Raw genomic sequence first — 23,358 nt, forward strand, 5'->3', positions numbered from 1 at the left:
GATCCCACCCCTCTGCACACATACTAAGGACATGTTAGCATTTATTATTTGCAAAGACTACTTGCACTCTATTAGAAGCATAGAATGACACCTGGAAAGTTCAGAAAAAAAAGGCTGAAGCAGTAGATTAAAATGAGTCTCTCACCTTCCTCGCATATTTCTCCTTTGTATCCTGGCACACAGATGCAGACTCCCATGATGCAGGTGCCGTGGCCAAAGCATGTTGGGTCAATGCATTGCTCTTCTGGAACATCACACTCTGGCCCCTTCCAGCCATTCCTGCACACACAGTGTCCTTTCTCATATTCTCCATTTCCACCACATAGAACAGGGCATGAATCTGAAGGTTGGCAAATGAACTTGTGATGTTCCTCATAATACTCTCAAAATACCCAAAGAGCAATTCTCTATTGATTCTGGCATAATATTTCAGGCCAAATAAACTACTATTTCTGTGTTACCCTTTATTAAATAAATGGGCATATGTTCATGATTACATAGAATTTTCCTCTTCCTGAAGTGCATTCAATTATAAAGATACTCTGAATGAAGAAATTATATCAAGTATTTGCTGTTGATCCTACCATATTATTCAATCATCATCATCATCATCATTATCATCTAGGAGTTTTCTCTTTTATGGTTTTTCTTCCTCAAGCAGATGTATATTGCTTTTAGGAAGCAAAACCTGAAAATTCAGAACTAATAAATAGTGAGTTATTCATATTATAAAATATCATCTTTAAAAAGCTATGCAGTTAGGGCTGGGGTTGTGGCTCAGTGGCAGAGCGCTTGCATAGCATGTATGAGGCTCTGGGTTCAATCCTTACACCACATAAAAACAAACAAAAAATAAATAATTTTTTTTAAAAAGCTATTTGGTTAAATTTATAATGGACACATGTCTACTCTGTAACACATTGTGCAGAATCTTATTGAAACACTTGTTCTGTTTTGTCATTGTTTGTCTCCCTATGAAAACTATGGGACTTTTTAAATGAAAAGCCTATATCTTCTATTTCATTCTGCTTTTGAATGCCAACTATCAGCACTCTCCCTACCCCCCTATCTTTGAGATCTATCATGGTTCTGGAATCTAGCTGGTGGTTTAGAACTCTTTGGTGAATGAAATTTAATCTAAAGAAAGTGAGTGTCTGAGAAACCTGAGATTAGCACACTGGGAACCTTATTAATACATTAAAAATGATCAGGAAAGCACCTCTAAAATAATAACTGCAAAGCTATGTGAAAACATAGTGTGATTTACCATAGGCTTTCCAAGAATTAAGCTATGAGCAAGTCTAGGAAATGGTAGTTTCTTAAATTTAATTTTCCAACCTTTACTTTCTAGGCTACTTACTGAATTATGATTACCCACCCCTTTCAGTTACACTGGTGTGTATAAGCACAACATAACTTTGCCCACTTTTAAACTCAGACTATTGTGATTGAATTTATGAAGAAAATATGAGCATGATAAAGTGGTTTGGTTGACAATCTGGGTATACATTCCAGCTATTAGGTAACTTTTGATGTTTTTTAGTCTCTCTGAAGTCTTTCTTTGCTCATAAAACTGGGATTATAAAGAACTACCTCATTAGGCATAAGGTAGGACACGGTTCATTGCAAAGTATTTAGAACAGTGCCTGGTATAGTAGGTGTTGGCATTTGGTGGTAGTGGTGCGGCACAGCTGCTGTTTCTTCTGCCTCTTCTATTATTACTATTATTACTAATTCTGAGTTCCCAAATGACATCTATTTCCCTAAACCAATCAGAATCACAGAGCAACATTACCTCTAGCACAGTCAGGTCCAAGGAATCCTGGGAAACAATGACAATGGCCAGAGATACACTCTCCATTTCCATTGCAATTAGTTGAACAGTCATCCATTATTTCTATTAACATAAAGAAAAAGAAAAAAAATGAACAAATCTCTCAACCATAGGGTCTTTAATTTTTTTAAGTTGGAAGAATTCGGGGCCTATGACAATCTTGCTCTATGCTATCTACAGAGCATTTACTGCTCAAAATCAGATGCCAAAGACTTCTGTAAGATGTCACATGCAGTATAGGATTATTAAAAGGGTCCTATATTTGCTGAATTGGCTATTTGAGAGCAGAACTAAAAACCAACCTTACTTCTAAAGTGCATAAAGGATATAGATTAATTGTATTCTTAAGAGACATTCATTATAAAGCTAAAAATGTCTGAGGATTATAGGACATTTCTCCAAAGCAAAACAGGCTTAAAAAATGCAACCCCTAAGACAAAGACAACTGTTTATTTTTCAATCTTAGGTTCTTTCAAATAAAGCTTCTTCTCTAGCAACTTAGAAGATCTAATCTACTATCTTGACAGCTTAAATATGACAATCAGTATTTCATTTTCATTAATAAGTGACAATGGAAGGCTTTTAAAGTAAGTGTTCATATTAAATTCACCACCACTAAAAGCATTAGAACCTAAGTATTTGTTGAGAAATGCCTTCTTGGCTATAAATGCTTATTAGTTCTTTGCCACTAATTTTCTTTCAATCCATTCTCAGGGAATAGTCTTCAGGGGAATTGGGAAGCCTTTGAAGGTGTCCATAGGTAGATCTGGTGACATAAAGATGTGTGGAACTACGATAGTACAGAACTGTGATAAATCTTATGTAACTTATTTGGAAAAGTATAGTCTCTGACAATGACTTTTAAATTGTAGTTTAAAATTGTATTCATATATAATAATGATCAAATTCTAAGTCTATGAACTATGATGGTTTCTATGTTTTACTCTTTCAGTTTGTGTGTATATGGTGTGGGTGTGTGTGTGTGTGTGTATGTGTGTGTGTGTGTGTGTGTGTGTGTTATCCTCTTCCCATTAGTCCTTTTTATAAATTTTTCATAGCACTCTCGAACTCAGTGTTTTATGTTGTGGCATGTTAAACTCATACTTCTCATATGTACCAATTTTTCCTTTTTCAATCCAATTTTCAGTTGTATAAGATATTTCTAATTACAAGGAGAGTTCTAGGAAGTGATCCTAGCACCTTCCTTTGAACAATGAAAGTGAGAACTCACAATGAGGGTTGAAAAATAGACTTTCTGTAATTGTGGCCTGTGAACCATTTGTATCAGTAGGATCATCAAGAGCATTTACGAGACAGATATCTGGGCTTCAGCTCCAGATCTACTGAATCATTCTCTGAAGGATGTAGCCCAGTAATCAACATTCTAACAAACACCACAGTTGAATGTGCATGTGTTCACAATTGAGAACCAATGCTTTAAATAGTTATATTTCCTAGTTAGAAAACTTGTGGCCTAGATGCTGGAGTTTTGCCTTGGGCAGTATAAAGATGAAAAAGAAAGTTGTATCTAGTCCATCTGAGTGATTCTTAGAAAGCTGAGAATGAACCCAGTGGCTGTGTTTTTAGCTACCATATTATTAGAGGGGATTATTCTTCTCACCCACATGTGAATATATCAGATTGCCCTTCGCAGGTTTATGATAGTTCATTCTCTGAACTCAATAAGCAAGTCACACATGACATTAACTGAATTACAATTGAGCTGGCTAGAATGTAATATCCAGCAAAGAGCCAGTCATGGTTAACTCAATAAAACATTAGCTATTTCCAGAAAATTATTAATGCATTTAACAAGCAATTATGAAAAAAATATAAAGAGTCTTTTTTCATTCAGAGATGAGAAATTATTTCTGTATTTTCTACTTATCTGAATTTATTTTACCAAGCAGTAGTAGCAGTTCTTAAATCCACATTTGGATTTCTCCTAGCTTAGATGGTTAATAGGAGGCCATGGAGGAAGCTTTCAAAAGTAAATATAGTTGAATTTAATTTCACACAAGATCCCATTGACAATTTTATGGAAGCAGCCTTGTGGGAATGTAGCTCTTCTGAAAAAATATATAATAAAGTTTGCTATCAAAATAAATAAAAATCCCTACATCTTATTGATTTATATAAGAACTATCCCAGGGCTCACACTGCTGCACAGAGCTTAACCCCAGCAATGTAAATGAGAAGAGAAGGCAATAAAGGAGGATTTTGAAGTTGCCATCTTCACTAGGTATGAAAGGGATTGTGGGACAGTCTAGGGACTCGAAGAAGGTGATAACTTTAGCAGGAAAACATAAACAACTATTGATTAAAAAAAAGAAAGTGTTTTTCTATTTATGTTGGCCTCCAGTAAACTTTGTCTTCTATCTTTAAAATCTTATTTCAGAATCATTTCTCAGACTGCAGTTTATTAGAGTTAAGAATAATTTTGAAGCTATATGTTTAAAACCTCATTCATATGCTACAGTAAAAAGCCCCTTAGTATTCCCATCTATACTGATGATAGGATTTGCTTCTGGCAGTTTTTCTCATGGGAGAAATTTTAGGTAATAAATAATCTTATGGAATGAGTACAGTCTAAAGGGCATGGGCTTTGGAATCAGACATAGTGGGTCTCAAATCTCCATTTTGCCTCTCGCTGTCTTAGAGACCTTGCCAAATGATTTACTCTTTCCAAGTCTCTGTTTACTTATTTGTAATATATGTATCACTGTACCTAAGCTATCAGAGTTGTGATGAGAATCCAACAAGCTAACTGAATGTAAAGCATCTAGTATAGTGCTTGGAGAAGAGTGGCATTCCATGAGTGGTACATATTATCATGTTATAGAGCAAGTTGCCTGAGATTAAGTAATATCAACAACTCTTCCTATACTACCAGAAAATAATATATATTAATATAGGCAATTTAACATTCAATGAATGTTAATTATTAATTCTGTCTTGATCTTTGTTAGTAGTGGACCAAATGTAGTCAGGATCAAGTGACTCTAATGTTATGAAATAGATGAATGAGCATCATTAAGAACGAATTCACACAAATCTCACTTTGTTTTATGAAATATAATAGTCTCTTTTTATTCTGATTAAGATATACTATACACATATAAAAATCAATAGAGGGAATTCAAGGTAAATGACTTTTATGTCTTTAATTGTTTTTGGAAATTTACTTGAATTTTTAAAAATAAACAGTAGCAGAAATGTTTTTGTTGCCTCTATTCTTAAAAATACAACAGAAAGGTAAAGAAGCTTTCTTGCATAAGCAAAAGGCAAATATAAATATTGGATCTCAAGTATTAGGTTCTTAGTGGGTGAAGTAAGATACAGGAAAAAGCTCCAAATATATTTCTGGGTCTACTGATTTTTGAAAGGTTAATCACTTGGTCAGTGTTTTTTAAAAGTTCATGTATTAAAATAACAGGAAGAGAGAAAATCTTTACAAATATTTCATGTCTTCTAATTTCTTCGAAGTAGTAACTTAACCTCTAATAATTCAAAATAAGGCTGCATAGACAAATATGAAAAGTCCATTCATTTAACTTTCCACACTGAGTCTGATGAGTAGCAAAATAGTGATGTGATTTATATATATATATATTTTTTAATATTTATATATATTCAAAATATGTATTATTTTTTAACAAACCCTTTGTTTTGGAAGATGTAAGAGCAGTAGAGGTTTTCTCTAGGAGAAAAATCATCATTGCAATTTTATTGCCTTTCTGATTACTTTAGAGGAAAATTTTAATAATTGTATGGCTGGAATGCCATTTTCTACTAACTGAAGGTCTTCAGCATCAAGTAAAAATAGAACATAATTGTTACAAAGAGCAGATGGTATATCTATTAACAGTCAACACATCTTCCTAAACATATGGCTGAACAGGTTAACTAAAGGATAAAGTGGTGAGATTTGTATAGAAAACTGACAGCTGTAAAATATTTTTTTTCTTTTTTTAAAAGACACGTGTCTTAGGAAAAGTCACACAATACTGTACGGTGTCTATGAGTTGTTTACACTCAGGACTCTACAATTGCTAAAGAGATCAGCCTTATTCACATAAAGGGTCATGGGGAATGAATTTGGCAAAAAATGACAGAAGAGTGAGATGTCTCTGACTAACTAGGGTGACAGTGAATAAGAGTGTGTATAGGCATTGTATTTAAAAAGAACATGTTTTAAAAGGCCCTGAACACACTGAAAGAGCCATTGTGATGATTTTCAAACTAAAAAAATTCTGAAAGGAAGGACTTTGAATGACTCAAGTTATTATCCTTAATATCCTTCTCTAAATACTCTTATGTTGTATTTTGAAGGCTTAATGGTTCTAGAATCAGTTGTTCTAAAGAACTGTATTGATGCCAGTTTGTCTATTTTAAAAGGTATTATTTGCCTTTTCTTTTATTATTCGAACTTGAAATAACAAGGCTTCTCTTGCTTGTTCCCTTCTTCACTGAAGTTGTTGTTCACCTATGTAGCCTTGGTAATATTAGCCAGGTAATTATTTTTTGTTGAGAACATGTTAAAAAGAAGTAAACAGTAAGTATCCTGGAAAAGAAGCAAAGAATGGGAATTTTTAAAAATCTTAACCAGCATTGACACAACATCAATAACAACAATATAAATTTTTCTCATAGTGACCTATTCTGAATAATGACTTTTGGGTAGAATGAGCAATAAGCTTACATAGCACCTGTATGGCTTTCATCACTTGTATCTTCTAGAATTATACTGTAAATCCAAATTATAGCCAAGGCAGCTTACCGATTGCTGTAGTTAACACAAATACTTGCTCCACCTTTTTTCCATCATTGTAAAATGCCAGATACCAAGGTCCTTGGTCCATATACTCTATGAAACCTGTCTCCTGAAGTGAGGTTAAGATAAGGTTCCGAGGGGAGTGCTGGGTATCATCAGAGCTCTTGGAGTCCTGCTTCACCAGTTGTTTGCCATCCATTAGTTTTACAAAATCAAACTGGAACAAATACAGACACAAATACGAGCACTAATTTTACTTCTAGACTGGCAAACATCTCTAACTTCACTTGATCTATTCCATATTTCTTTGCTTTGGATGTGGGCAAAGTAGAAGACCAAGGTTATTAATTCTGAAGTATATTTGAACTCAAAAACTTATTAATTTTGAAAAAATTATCATGATATTTATAAATGTTATAAACAGTTCAAATTTAGAGCATTCAAAATAATTGTTTAAAATCCATAAACTAAGAAATAGAAAAAAATCTTGAGTATTATGCAAGAGAATCCTGACATTTTGCTAAAGTATCTGATAGAAGATACTTGAAAATACACATTCTGCTTAGAAATGTTACTGTGACCTTCTCTACAAATTAAAAACTGTTTTATGGTTTTTAAAACAAATAAATGAACAGTCAAAAATTTGAGAACATTCATCATAATTTAATACCTTTGAGGTAACACATTTAGAATATTCAAAATCCTTCCCCCACTATCATTACAAAAGCACATAGCACATGTTTCTTTGAATATTTTATAAGAGTCACCATTGATAGCATTTTGATTCCCTGTCTGTTCTGGCCAAGAAGGTAAGGTTTTGATTGTGGTCATATCTGTTGGGGAAAAAAAGCAAGGCCAAGGTGTTTATTCTTTTTGCTACTTCTCAGATGGAGTAGGGTTCCAAATGGACTACTGAAGGGAAAAAATAAGGGAAAGAAAACAAAATCAATGTGGTGGCTAAGGTTTATGGAAAAGCTATGTAAACTGTAGAGGATTTACATATTTGAGTTATTATTCACAATAAAAAAGAACCATATTTACCTGTAAGGCATAAAAAACAGTGCCTTTTTAACTTATTTGCAATCAACTCTTTACTGATATTCATTTCTTCCTTCATCAGGGTAAGGGGATAAGGATGCACAAACCAGTGAAAGAACCAAGGGCACTAACTCTAAGATGACAGGGCTGGGAAGCTCATAATCAACCTGTTCCAGAAAGCAGAGGTCAAATTTAATGAATATTTTTTAAAACGCTTTTTTTCTGAGTCTGCCACGGTAAATGCTCTTCCTTATTTCTCCATGCCATTTTTTTTCATCAGAGTGTGATTATTCTGGATATTTCTTTGTATAATTTTCTGCCCTTACCTTTGATACTTACACAATTTAAAAAACCATAACCTTTAAACTGCTTAACCTACAATCCTCTAAAAGGGTTCAAGAAAATACCCATAATATCAAATACCTGAGTATGTGTAGGTGGAATGTTCCTTCTGCCATAAATTCCCAGCAGAGAGTCCTTGGCTAGTGAAATATTGAATTTCAGGTATATAGGATGGTGGATAGTAATCTGAAAACGCCAGAATAAGCCAGGTGGAATGGTTTGCATGACCTGTGCGCCAATGTCAACTTCTCCAGTATCAATTGCTCGTCCCTTCTGAAACACTGAAGGTAGAAAAAATTACATACATATTAATCTTAATTTGTAATGCAATGGTTTTTAGCATTTCAAGAATAGGCATATCAAAATAACTTAATCAGCTTTTTCTTCATCCCTACCCTCTCCCATCTTTCAAAGCCTTATACAAATTAAATATCTTCTAAGGAGCCTTCCTTTACCAACCACTATGTCAGTCTCCATTTTGTTAAACTTCTATTGCATTTATTTCAATCAACTTGATTCATTTTAACCATGATTTACCAAGTGCCACCTTAGTAGCTGCAAGAGTTACAAAGATGAATAAGATGCAGTTGTTGCTCTCAAGGAACTTTGAAAATAACAGAGGAAATAGGACAAGTGCACAAATTAACATATTGTAAAGGGAAATAAGTGCTCTGGGCATTCAAAGGATGGAAAAGTATTTGGCTAAGGGATACTTCTCAATTCTGTCTTTATCCTCTTTTATTTATTTTTAGCATCTATCACCATGCAACATACCACTCATTTTACTTATTTATTGTTTATTGCTTGGTTTTTTTCCCTCTGGGAAGGAAAAATCTGTTGCTGCTTTGTTCATTGATATATCACCAGTACATCGAAGAATGTAGGTAAATGTAGGCCAAGAATGTATGTGATAATACATATTAAATTAATGAGTGAGTGAATGATAATAGGACTCTTGTGGGAGGTGACATTGAAGATGAGTCTTAGATGAGGTAAAAGATTTCAACACAGCTACTGGAAAGGGTATTAGGAATAAGAAAGTGAAAAGAGGAAGGAAACTGTAAAGCTATGGTATAGACTATGTGTATAAATAAAGGAGTAGTTAGAAAAAGAACTGGAGGGAAATAATGACATCATATTCTATAAGGCCTTGAATGCCAGTTGAACAGATTTATTTAGTAAATGATGGAAAGCCATTAAATATTTTTAAGAAGAGGGAAAGGCTGTGGATGTAGCTCAGTGGTAGATTGTTTGCTTAGCATTCATGTGGCCCTGGTTTGATACCCAACACTAAAAAAAAAAAAAAAAAAGAGGTTAGGGGACATTAGATAGACTAATCTTGGGGCAGAAGTTAGAATGAATTAGAGAACGGAGATACAAGAATAATATAGAATTTATAGGGCAATGACTCAGGTGAAATGACATGAAGATCTACATTTAGTGTCAACCCAAATGACTCATGTAGAAAAGATACATTTCCAGTGAAAAATAATTTAGTGTGAATGGAAAGAAGGAGGAATGCCTGAGAAACAATGCAAAGGAAAATTCTACAGCAGAGCTTCTCAAACTTTAATTGTATAAGAAAGGGGGGTCTTGTCAAAATGCAAATTCATGTTCAGTTTTTGTAATTTCTCAGCTGATACTCATGCTGCATGGTTCACAATTCACACCCTGAGAAGCAAAGTTCTCACGTGTGAAGGCTAAGAGAGGGTCAAAACTGACCCCATGATTCTGAGTTTTTGGTGATTTAGACAGTGCTGATAACAAAAATAAGAAAAATAGAAGGAACTGTTTTGTGAGAGAGGACATTGTCATATTTTCTAATTATTTCTGATGTTGTAGTTTAATATGCATTCCTTTGTCATCTGGTAGTAGGGAGGGAAGGGATACAAGAAGAGGAAAGGGAATTAGTTTGCCTTGATCTTAAGCAAGGAAGATGACACCTCAGGAGGGGAAAGTTCAATTTGGCCTCATTTCATACTACCTTTATATTTTTCAGCCATCAACTCCATCTCCACACCAAACAGTTTAAAAACACACATGGTCTCTGTCCTTTGTGTTCACCAGCTATAAAATTAACATCTCATTAAGAAACACACCTGCGGTGGCTTTATTCAGAGGCCAATGCCTTGCAGCTCTTAACTCCCTAAAATACTTCCATTATTGCTTTTTGTGTTAAGGCCAAGAGTAATAACTATTTTAAGAATGTTCACTGTTAACTGTTAATAATAGATTTCAAATGCAATTTTGAACATAATTATGTATTACAGGACACATAATTTTGTGGAATTGACATTTATAATAAAATACACCCTTTGAGATAATAAATGACCAACTGAGGACCTTATTTTTCACTGAAAGTTATATTTTTCCATGTGAGACAGAGCAATTTGGTTCCCAAAGGGTTGATTAAATATTTAACTCTTAAGGTCCTAGAACTGACAAATGTCTTCAATGAGCAAATGATTAACAGACCATGTTTATGTGGACACTTCTGTTCTCAACTAATTGTTTAGTTTATTGGACTGCTCTCCTTATTAGAGGCTTTTATCACTTCTTAAAGTGCATCACTTGGCCAAGCAAGCTCGTATAAATCTAAAACAATTATAAATGTTCTAGGGTCAACAAATACTGTTTTTTTTAGGTGCTAAAAACCCACTTTTAATGACTCGATGTAATTTTTAAAATTCTAGTCAAAACTGGTTGATGGATATTAATCTTTCCATATCAACTCATCAAATGCTAGAAAATATCCTCCTTCTGCACTTTATGGCATGATATATTACATAATGAGGCTACTTAAATGTTATTCACTAAATCAAAAGAAACTCATAAAGTTGTGTTGTTGGAGTTTCCTCATCATTAACAGTACTGTATATTTAGAGCACATCTGCATAGGTTATTTATGAAAATAATTTTAAAAGATGATGATCTTACCCTTTGAGAGCTTACATTTAAGACCAGTTAACAGAGATGACAATATAGTAATGAGCATGTGGACCATGATTAAATAAAGATAATAAAGCAAGGTAGTTGCAGTGACTTAGTATTAGAGAAATTCTCATAGTGTGTAGATGAAAAATTTCTCAGCACCTAACCTTTCATAGCTTTATGAATCAGAAAGGAAGATATCTCCCTCTTAGTAATCTATACCACTAAGTAGCCTGCTCCATTTTTATCAATCTCAAAATACGTTATGGACTACAATATAGTGATTATGAGCTCATTTATTATTTCATTATCTTCTCAAAGATGGAGCAAACTAAAAAGAAAAAAAATTATATGCAGAAAAACTACAAAATTTGATTTTTTTGAAGAAATTCTGCATTAACATACATAAGAAATAGATATGGTCAAACTTAACACTGACTGTGATCCTTTGCAAATTGTTAATAGCAGAACACTAAGGTAGAGTTTGTGTAATGTTCATGTTTCACTTATCATTTAATCACTTGTTTTGCTGAAGCATATCAAAAGGTCCAAGGAGACCATATTCACCAGTAACAGAAAACTTTTCCTTGTACAAATTCAGAATGAAATGCAGAGAGCCACAAATCATATCACACTGTGCAGTACTATAGTTATCACAGTTTCACCAATATCCCCCAATTTAGTTTGAGGTAAACACCCTCTTTATAGGTTGCAACACAGGCATCAACTGCTGAGCAGGAAAAGCCAATGGCAGATAGGTTGTGTTGAAGCATGGCACATTAAGTGATGGTAGCTTAGTTCAAAAAGAAGAGGTCAAGCTTCCTGGAAGGCAAAAAAAAAAAAAAAAAAGGAAGGGTAGCTGGAATTTATGTCAGACACTATGTGCAATGTCTGCATCACTTAAACCAAGGTTTCATACATTGAGATCCAGACACATACCTGGATAGTAACAAAATAATAACAACATTGTTCTAAAATAGGGGGTAAATAACTATATTCTGGATATATATATTTCTACTTAATATAGCTAGATATGCTTCAATGATTTTATGTCAAACAATCAAACATTGGTAGAAGATTTTGACATGTGGTTATGAAAAAGTATCCACTATTAGTTCTTTATGTGAAGATGACTAGATTAAAGGCTATGTATGCTCTTGCCCACAATAGTAATCTGAGCAGTCTTTTAGAGACATTTGTAAATTCCATGAGAAGTATCTAAGCCTGTCCAAAGAAAAGAAAAATAAATAGGCATTAAGAAAATATTTATTGCATCCTCTAGCATGTTCAAATTTTTGAAAAGACTTTGGTATGATTTTTAGCTGAATTAGTCCTAGTGTATGTCTCATGATTTACGGATCATTATGGTCCTACAAATATAATATTAGTTTCATAGTAACAAGTCTCTGTAAAATTTAGAATATTGGTTCTTGGAGCAAAACGGGGAGGTAAAACCAATCTCTGTTCCCTGTGATCAAAAGCTATGAAGAGCTGAGCGTGATGGCACACACCTGTAATCCCAGAAGCTTGGGAAGCTGAGGCAGGAGCATTAGGAATACAAAACCAGCTTCAGCAAAAAACAAGGTGCTAAGCAACTCAGTGAGACCCTGTCTCTAATAGAATACAAAATAGGGCTGAGAATGTGGCTCAGTGGTCGAGTGCCCTGAATTGAATCCCTGGCACCCAAAAGAAAAAAAAAATACGAAGAGATGAAGAGGATACAGCATAAGCTTTACCATTTCCATCTACGTAGGCTCATATGATTTTTATATTGAAGAAAAATATGTATTGAATTTTCAGTTCTTCAGAGGAAGATTATCCATATTATATATCATAGATAATATCCATATTATATATCATGTTTTTATATCCATTATATAACCCAAGAGCAGTCAAGATAAAGAAAATGAAGAATGAACCTTGAACATAGCAGGCACTTATTTAATAATTATACAAATGAATAAATAAAATAGTAATATTGATCATTTACTTCGTTCACAGTAACTTTGAGAATCTATTTTGACATTTCAGTGCAAGGTTTGGAGGGAGGAAGAACTGAAAGTATCTACACACATAGGCTTTTGGGAATTCATTGTGAATAAAATGTGCTTATAATATAAATAAAATCCCTCTAGCTTACTGACACTGAAAATAAATTGCTGACTCTGTTGAAAATTTCATTAATTAATCTTGAGAGACATATTACTATATGAGTATAAACAATATGTCCAGAACCTGAAAGACTTCATATTTGAGTACAATAGGTTATTTGGTATTACATATTTCTTTTCATGAAGAAGTGAAATATCATTGCTAAAATTTTATCCTTAATTAAAGACTTATTTTGACTCCATATATATTTTATTGAACATGTATAATATAAAAGCCATAATTCTCTTTTTAGAAGGATTTCTTTAAATTTTGTTGTTAAAATGTGCAATTCCCTAAAAAAATAAATAAAGTTCCACAGTTCTTATCATGGGTCTACTGACCATTAAGTGGCATTCACTGAAGTTAGTTTCCAAATATAAGGCTGTTTGGAGTTATTATACAATCTCAGATTATAATACAAATTTTAGGATTTTTGTATGCTTATTACTAATAGTATATGAAGTAGCTGGTCTCCTGGAATTTCCTAGGTGAAAGCTAGAATTGATATAAACCCAAATATATCATCATTGAAAGGAATTACAGTTCCTAAATAAGTGGAAAGATATTCCATGTTCATGTACTGCCATCTTACTATTGTTAAGATGGCAGTACTTCCCAAACTGATTTACAGATTCAGTGTAATCCTTATCAAAATTCCAATTCTCATTTTGCAGAAACAGCCAACCTGACCCTGATAGTAAGGGCTAAAACTATAAAATTCTCAAATGAAGACCTACACATAAATTTTTTCAACCTTGGATTTGACAACAATAAATAACAAAAGAAATGGTAGACAAACTGGACTTCATCAAAATTTAAAACTTTTGAGCTTCAAAGGACACTATCAAGAAAATGGAAAGTCAGCCTATAGAATGGGAGAAAATATTTGCCAATCATATATTGAATAAGGGACTTTAATGTAGAATACATTTAGAAGATATATACTTCAACAGTAAAAAGACACATAATTGAAAATGGGCAAGTTGCTTGAATAGATATTTATTCAAAGAAGATATATAGATGGCCAGTAAGCACAACAATAGAAGTTCAACATCGTTAGTTAGCAGGGATATGCAAATCAAAACCACATTGAGATGCCACTTTATACCTATAAGGGTGGTTAACATTTAAAAAAAAACACAGAAAATAACAAGTGTTGGCAAAGATGTGGAGCAATTCACATTCTCATAAATTGCTGGTAGCAATGGCAAATTATGAAGCTACTTTGGAAAACTGTTCACCAGTTCCTCAAAGAGTTAAACATATACCACATGACCCAGCTATTCTACTACTTGGAATATCCCCCTGCCCCTGACAAAATGAAAACAGGTGCTATCAAAAACTTGTACACAAATGTTCATAGCAGCATCATTCATAGTAGCCCAAAAGTGAAAATCCACAAAAGTTCTATCAATTGATGAATGCACTAAAAAATGTGGTATATTCATTCAATGGAGTGCTGTTCACCCATTAAAAATGAAATATTGATATATGCTATGACATTTATTAACCTTGAAAACATAAGAAATCAGAGCCAAAAGTTACATATTATATGATTCTATTTATATGAAATGTGGAAGTATTCAAATCTAAGGATACAACATGTAAATTACAAAAATCATGATACAACATGATTTCCAGGGGTGAGAGGGAGGTGGGGATGTGGCATATGGAGTGACGGGCAATGTCTGTGAGGTTTCCTTTTGGTATGATGAAAATGACTTAAAAATAAGTAGTAGTGATAGCTACACAACTCTATGAATATACTAAATTTAGTGAATTGTGCATTTTAAGTCAGCAAATAATATATAAATTATAGCTCAACAAATCTCTTACAAAATATGGTTATAAAGCATAAGTTGACATAGCACACTAACACATACACATACAAACTATAGTGCACTGTCAAAAGAGATCTGCGACTTTTCTAAGTGGTTTTAGAATGTCGCTTATTACCTAGAAGTTGAACTGTTCCTCGGACAGTTGTTTTAAAACATGTGACAGGACTGGACAAGGTGATTCATACCTGTAATCTCAGCAGCGTAGGAGACTGAGGCAGGAGAATCACAAGTTCAAAGCCAGCCTCAGCAATTTAGCAAAGCCCTAAGCAATTCAGTGAGACCCTGTCTCAAAATACAAATATAAAAGGGGCTGTGATGTGGCTCAGTAGTTAAGTGCCTCTGGGTTCAATCCCTGGTACCAAACCAAACCAAAGAAAAAAAATGTATTTAGGAGTAAGCAGAAGAGATGCCTATTTTGTATATTTTATACAATGCTAAATATTATTGTATATAGGTATGTAAGTTATTAAGTTCACATCATTTTGGACTTTAGAATGTTGGTAGGGGGGCTAATCATAGATCAGTTTATCCAGATTTCCCTTTAATTTAGAATAAAAAATCTCCTAAGGACAGGGTACTCATATCTACTCTCTGGGCATTTAAATAAAAACAATTATATGATGATCTACTTATCATATAGTTGAGAGTAATAAAGGAGTTGTACAACATTTTGTATTAGACCTTCAGACAGAGAAGCATCTGGCATAAGCACCAGTTTTCATAGGTACCATGTTGTTGCAGTCTTTAATGTCTACCTTTTAAGAACCCAGAAAATTCTTCAATAATATCAAATGAAAATTTCTCAAAGACAAAACTCATTGCAGAGTAACATTAACAATATGGATAAAAATAGATGTTAATATTTATTGAACACTTACTGTGTCCTCTTTTTGAATTTATATATGTAGTCTCTTTCATATTCAGTTTACCATATAATTTGATGTCCCAGTTTATTTCCAAGGCTCCTCCCTGCTCTTGCTCGGCTTCCTCTGGGACTTTGGTTCCCTTCCCAATCTCCTTTCTTACTAGCATCCTCAATCTCTCCCTCTATTCACTTTTTATTCTTTGTCTTTCAATAAACCCAAATCTCTCTTGTTTTAGAAAAAAAGAGAATAAAATAACCCAATGCCCCCTTTTCTAGTTATCATACTATTTATCTCCTTCCTTTCCTTGCCAAAGTGCCTTCATCTGTTTCACTATGCACTTATCTCTTAGTCTATTATCATCTGCATTTTCTCTTATCACTCTATTATTTCATTCTCCTAATTATATACTCCTTAAGGTCACCAGGACTGATTTTTCTTGTTTCCCTAAGAAAAAAAAAATAAAAAAAGTCACACTATTTCTAAAAAATAGTGACCTTTTCATCTTTCTTTTAAGCCTTAAAATACCTTATTTCATTTCTGTACAACAGATTGTATGTTATTTTTGCATTGTGCCTATATGTATCCAAGTTTCTTCTAGTTCTCCTATTCAATAGGAATCTTCTCAAGGACAAACTATGTCTTCTTCGTCATTTGTTAACTTAAATTTTTTTAGTTATAGATGGATATAATACCTTTTTATTTATTTTACATATTTTTTAGTTGTAGGTGAACACAATACCTTTATGTTATTTTTACGTGGTGCTTAGGATGGAACCCAGTACCTCATACATGCCAGGCAAGTGCGCTACCACTGAGCTACAACCCCAGCCCCATTTGTTAACTTTTTAATATATTTAGTACAGTTAAATTACCAAGTTGATCCATAGAGCATTAAAGATCATGAGTTTCTGTGTTTCTGAATAGTACTATTTAAATTTTTCTTCTCTTGTTATTATTTTAATGAAGGGTTTGAATTGGTTAAGCATGTCTCTGTCAATCCAACTTTCTACTTTTATTCTTCCCTCTTCCAGAAGAAGATGGTATTTGTCTTCTGGTCAAGACACTTTCAGGAGGACATACAATGGAAATAAAAAGGCAACTCCAATGACTAAGTTAACCCAAAGACTCTTAATACTGGGTGGAGGCAGAGAAAGGAGATATGATTATTATGTGTAGGATTACAAAAGTTACACAGTGTGAAAATGCAGACTTGTGCATTAAATACCTGAACTTTAGGACTTCATTTTCAAAAGTAAATTTCACATAAACTAGAACTACAGTTGACTTCACAAAAAAGCTAGTAATGTTTTGAACTTCCTCCAAAAGCAACATAGGCTAAAATGGATATAAATACATCCTTACAGAACCAGATATACACATGGCTGATAAATTTCTACAATGGCCTGGCTCCTCCAGAAAACTAAGATGTTGTAAAGATGCTAAGGGAGGATCCCCTTACTTGGAAGCACAAGTCCACTTAGTGTCCTTGTTAGATGGAGCATATTGACTATAAGGACCACAAGTTAGGTCCATTTTTTCTGGCATCATAGGAAAGGTGTGTATTTAGTTTTTTAAAAAATAAATAAAATAAAATAAATTTTAAAATAAATAAAATAGAATTACAATGAAATAAGAATGAAACATTAAACATATATGACCAAGAACATTTAACATGAATTTTTTATACAATAAATAAGTTTGCCTTTTAGCATAGGGAATCCTTTCCATAAATCTGTTTTAGAAGTCAGGTCTCCAGTATGCTTTAGAAAAGCCTTTGTTAAAACTGAAGTATATTGATAAAGTGATTTAATATAGTTGAAAACAAGCTGCAGCACTCTAGCTGGGCCCTCTGAAACCTTGTGTTAGAGAAACATCTATATAGCATTATAGGAAGCATTTACTGTAATTTGCCATCAATCTTTAAAAATAATAATGTTAAGCTCCCAACAATGTTGTCTTTGTTAGTGCATTACTACTATTTTATTCATGTGGTTTGTTGTGCTTATATGAATTATTCTCAATTCTACCACAATGTCCTGGGCTATGATATCCTTTAAGTAAGATACTGCAACTGTGGGTTGACTCAAAGGGCAGCTGAGTGCATTTTAATATCCACATGTCCTTTGAACCAATACTGAAGAACCACAGCATTATGCTGCAGGACTGTGTTCCATCTGAATGCACAATGATTACCTGGGTAGGGTTGGTGCAGTTCTTTAGTTTTGTACCACAAAATGAATACTGACCTGCTGATTGGGTCTGTGAAAAAATATCTGCAAAATTCTAAGCAAATTTAAAATTTAACCTGTTTTTCAAAGGTCACAACTATCATTGCATAGATTGTTTCAATCTCTCTGTGTCTCAGGTTCGACAAAACAAAGGTAAAAAGGCAAACACACACACAGACACACACAGACACAATCCTTCCCCCAGGTATACAATGAAATGTAGTTGTTAAAGGCACATTTTACACTGTCAGTAAAATTTCAAAGTTCAAAGTCTGTGTGTGTTTGTGTACATATATATTTTGGATTGAGGAGGAGTGGGCAGAGCATCTGAACAGAGAGGTCTTTGATATGAAATTTAAAATTGCAAAGTACTCTTAGGGATATACATTTGGACTGGATGGTTTGAGATCTGAAATCTGGATAGTTGTAAATAATTAGCCTTGAGAAAATAATTTTATAAAAAAGAAAGGGCCCAAAGTAGTGTAATGAACTAACAGGAAAAACTAGATCCCAATCTCAGCTCTGCTTATAATCATTATGTTGATTATGCAAAGCAAGTTACTTAACTTCTTGTGTTTCATTTTCAACTATAAAACAAGGTAACAATAGCTGCCATAGCATAAAATGGTTATGTGGTAAAATACATAGCTGTTTTATAAAATGTTTTGAAATTGTAAATGGTTTCTAAGTGCCCTCTATTATTGTTATATACATGTCAGAAATCCAAACTTGTACTGAAGAAATGGGATTAATTATTCAAATTACAACAAAACTTGCAGCAAGTACTTTAAATGGAAAATCTGGTTTACAATCATACTCTTCAACCATTTCCTAGAGTGTATCCCTTTTGTAAAGATAAGTCCATTTTTATTTGGATTGACTAATTGTTCTTCCTTAGCTGCAGAATTTGAATTCATTGACTCATGGCATGCACATCTGGACAGGACCTTAGAGATAAACTCATCCTGCTGAGCATCACCCCATGTTAGTCAAAGCCTTAGAAACTGCCAAGAGAATGGATAGCATAGAAAGGAAAAGAAAAGGGAGTGCGAGGTTTGACAAAGATGTGCATCCTTCCATCACCTTCTTTGTTTTATATTTAAATTTCTAATTTTCAAGTAAGATTTAATTTGCAAAAAGGGATTCACTGACCCATTAGTCCTGTTCTCTAGCCCCTGAAAGGGTTGAAAGCCAAGCTCCTTTATTTTTCAGATGAGAAAGTGGAGTATAGAGAGGTGAAACTGTAGTCACTATTGGGTCTTGGCTAAAGCATCTTCACGACAGGATATAAATTGTGTCGTATCAATCAAATGAGTGTTGTTTACATGGTCATATATTCAGCAGACACTGACTAGAAAGTGTCATTTTTTTTTTTCTTCAGCTTTGTGGTGATTGATCTTGTAGGATGAATTTCAAAGAAATGCCACTCCCCCTCAAGGCTAATCTTTTGCAAAATTGTTAAGGAAACAAAATCTACCTTTAGTATCCTTCAGTTCTCTCTCCCCGCCACCCTTCTTAGTTCCTGGTGTTCTGTTTTTGCATCAACCTGCAGGAATTCGGTACTCTTGGACTCAATAAATTTTATCTCATTGAGACAGCTACTGAAAATGTTGGGCTTTACCTGAGCCCTATGCTCCTGGAAAACAGTACTGGCTAAAAAATCCCCCTACTCTTTTGTGTTTTGAAAAATGGCTTACTGGAAAGCTACACACACACACACACACACACACACACACACACACACACAAATACACATGACATACTTTCCCTACATGTCTTATTAGATAAATCTCTCTGTCCATTCTTTGTATGACTGCTGCAATTTATATATTAGTGTTCCAGTATTACAATAATATATGAAAAACAAGATGTGGAATCAGATGTCCTCATTTTTAGTCCCAGACACAGATTCTCCAAATCCCCATTATTTGTCTCATTAATAATTACCTGACATTAAAATTGTACCCCCAAACTAGCTAGGTACAGAGATAAACATTTTTTGCACAGTTAACTGATGGAGACTACCCTCGAGTACAAAACAATCCCCCTGTGGATTACCCCACATGAAACTTATCTACTCCTCTCTATAAAAGACTAAGCTAAACCTCTATATTGCAATAGCGTGAATAAAATCAGTTTCCTTACTTGTTCAGTTTTTGTGTTTGACACTTTGTGATTGAGAAGTTCTTCAGCAATTTACATATTTAATTTGTGTTACATCATTATGATAACAGAGTTGAAAAAACATAAAATGTGGAACCAGTGTCCTCAGTTTTAGTCCCAGTTCTTTCTGAGTGATCTTGAACTTTTGGGGATTATTTTTCTTCACCTTTAAATAAAGATGTTGGACTGGATAAGCATGAAGATTTTAATATTATAAACTTGTTGATAAATTATTTTGCAATTATTTTAATTATTTATGAATGTTACATGATGCAGATTTAGAAGTAAGCCTTATTCCTATCTTCCTTTGCTTTGTTTGAAGTAGTTGTTATATAATGTTTGCTAGTTAAATGGAAAGAGTTGTGACTAGTTTGTATGCTTCAAAGATACTTAAGGATTATATTAGTATGATGCCTTAAATTCTATAAGTGTTTATTGAACAAGGACAACTTATGGTTTCTTTAAATTTTTATTTTGGCATATGCCAGTGTGAGAGTGTGACATCTTAAATTCTAGAATGTTTTAAAAATTTTAGCATACTAAATGTCTATAACCAAATGCCCCTTTTCCCTTTCATTTAGATAATTAAGTGCTGAAAAAATAATTCTATTTCCTAATGAGACACATATAATAAATGTTCATGAGGCACCAATTCTAGTAAATTTGATTTTTAAAGTGCCTTTCAACTTATCCATCATCTGATGATAATGATAATTTAAAAACCAATAGATGTTAAATTGGTTAAATAAAAATAGCCCAAATTTTAAGAAAAGAAAACACCATATCGCAAGGAGGTCATCATATATAGAAAAGTTGCTACCAGTGTTGTAGGACCCAATTGAATGTAAATGAATGTTTTAAAGACTCAAGGTAATTTTCCAGTCTTCTGGCCTAATATTATTTATTGTTAAACACTGTGCCAGAAATTATGATATATACTTTAGAGCCATTGTCTCATTTACTCCTCACTACAGCCATATGAGACAGGTACTGTTATTATCATCCTTATATTACAGATAAGGACATTGGTTCAGCAAGGTTGTGTCAATTACTTAAGGTTGGAAAGTCAGTAAATGACAGTCAGTATTCTATTCCACATGTACCTGACTCCAGAGTCCTGGCTCTTAACCACAATGCTACAATGCTCAATCCTCCAAGATAGTAAAGAAAATAATGTAAAAAATATTATGTGGTTGTCAGTTTCATAATTTAGGGCATAAAGCATCAATACAACCTTTCAGAACTGTATTTACAGGGTATGTGCTATCTAGAAAATTATAAAGGATTCAGCTGACCACTTGAAAATATCCCTATATTGTATTACATCTTCTGCAAGGTTTGCTTTACTATACACATGGCATTATAAAAAATAGAGCTCTTTTTTTATTCGATAAGTAATTAGAAGTAAAGACCAAATAGAGTAGAAACATGATGTTTCTACTTTTTTTGTCCAGGATTCATAAAAAATCAGTTTAAGCTAATACTTTGTTTATATACTAACAATCTATAATGATTTTTCTTACTAAAGTATTAAATTGAAATTGTTTTTCCTTCTGTGTTGTTATACTTGAGCAGCATACAAATTGTTTTTTTAATTTATGAAATTTGTCACAATACTTTAAAAATATAAGTGAATAGAATTTCTCCAAATTCTATCATGAATAGATTCTGGGGTTTTGTTTTATTATGTAAAAAAAAATTGTGGTCTTCGTCTACATTTCATGTGTATATTCAGTACACAGTTGACCCTGGAACCATGTGGAGGTTAGGGGCACTGATTCCTGCATGGTAAAAAATTCATGTAAAACTTATGACTCCCCAAAAACCTAACTGCTAGTAGCCTGCCATTGATCAGAAGCCCTACCAATAATATAATCAATTGATCAGCGCATATTTTGTATGCTATATGTATTATAAACAGTGAAAATATGCAAGAATTGCAAGAGATCACTTTTTTTTACTGTGATACACAATTTACTAGAGGAAAAAAACTGCTGACATTGAGATGATCAGTGTCACATGGTGTTTGAAGCAGATATTCTCAAACGTGAGCTTACCACAATAGGTACAGGAGGTGGCAACAAAGTTATTATACTACTACTGTATGCACTGTATGCACTACAGTTAATTTTATGTAATTACAATCTAATACTGCATCTTCAGGTTTACATTACTATTGACTGTGAATAGTGCCATGGATGGTCTATAAGTATTTGTGTGCATATGTTTTGATAAATTTTAACTTTTAAAAAGTTTTGCATAAATTTTATGATAGTAAATGATAAATAAGCTGTTATCTACATATATCATATATTTTTCTGCATTCATGACTTACCTGTTTTTTTGGGGGGGAGTACCAGGGATTGAATTCAGGGGCCCTCGACCACTGAGCCACATCCTAAGCCCTAATTTTTGTATTTAATTTAGAGACAGGGTCTCATTGAGTTGCTTAGTGCCTTGCTTTTGCTGAAATTGGCTATGAACTTGCGATTCTCCTTGCCTAAGTCTCCCAAGCACTGGGATTATAGGTGTGTGCCTCTGCGCCTGGCTTAATTTTTTTTTCTGGCTACTTATAGGCTATATGGTTGATCTGTGAATTTTTTTCAAATTGCAACACATCTTCAAATAATAACTTGCATGTAAAGGACCCTAAGAGTTCAAATATCTGTTATTCAAGGATTAATTATAGCACAGAAGTTAAGAAACAGGGCTCTGTAATCAGTCCACTGGTTTCTAGCTCTGTTATCTGGGACAAATTACTTACTCTCTCTGTGCTTCTGTTTCTCAATTGGAAAATGGCAATCATAATATGTTTCCTTCATGATATAATACAAGTAAAGTGTTTGCAATAATTCTTGACCCCTGATAATTGTTAAAGCAATTTTGGCCATCATCATCAACCTACTTTTTAGAAATGTATCATAAGATATCTGAGATAGAATACAAAATTAAATATACCCTGATGATACCTATGTGATAACCTATTCCTATCTTATATTTTTTATTTCCTTCAGATATTTCTGAATCTCAATATCAATGACAAGAAACCCTGAGCAGATAGATATTTCTTCAGACATAGAGGAATGAGAAAAATCAGGTAAAGGAAATTAGGAAGAAAAATCTGTGTGTACTCAAACCCCTTCTTCTGTCATCTCTGAATCCTTTATGCCCCTCAACTCCTCTCAGCAAT

At 33.5% G+C, this 23,358-nt stretch overlaps 1 protein-coding gene across 1 annotated transcript in view; it reads right to left on the bottom strand.

Moving 5' to 3' along the window:
- Positions 1-23,358, bottom strand: part of TENM1 (teneurin transmembrane protein 1) — a gene marked incomplete at both ends in the record, with an annotated part of 577,764 nt that overhangs the window by 242,067 nt on the left and 312,339 nt on the right. The window contains 4 exon segments of the mRNA XM_081278185.1: positions 146-340; positions 1,796-1,897; positions 6,615-6,825; positions 8,070-8,269. Of these exon segments, the coding sequence (XP_081134311.1) occupies positions 146-340; positions 1,796-1,897; positions 6,615-6,825; positions 8,070-8,269 (708 nt within the window).

This window comes from Spermophilus citellus, assembly GCF_964194105.1.
Source record: "Spermophilus citellus genome assembly, chromosome: X".
NCBI lineage: Eukaryota > Metazoa > Chordata > Mammalia > Rodentia > Sciuridae > Spermophilus > Spermophilus citellus.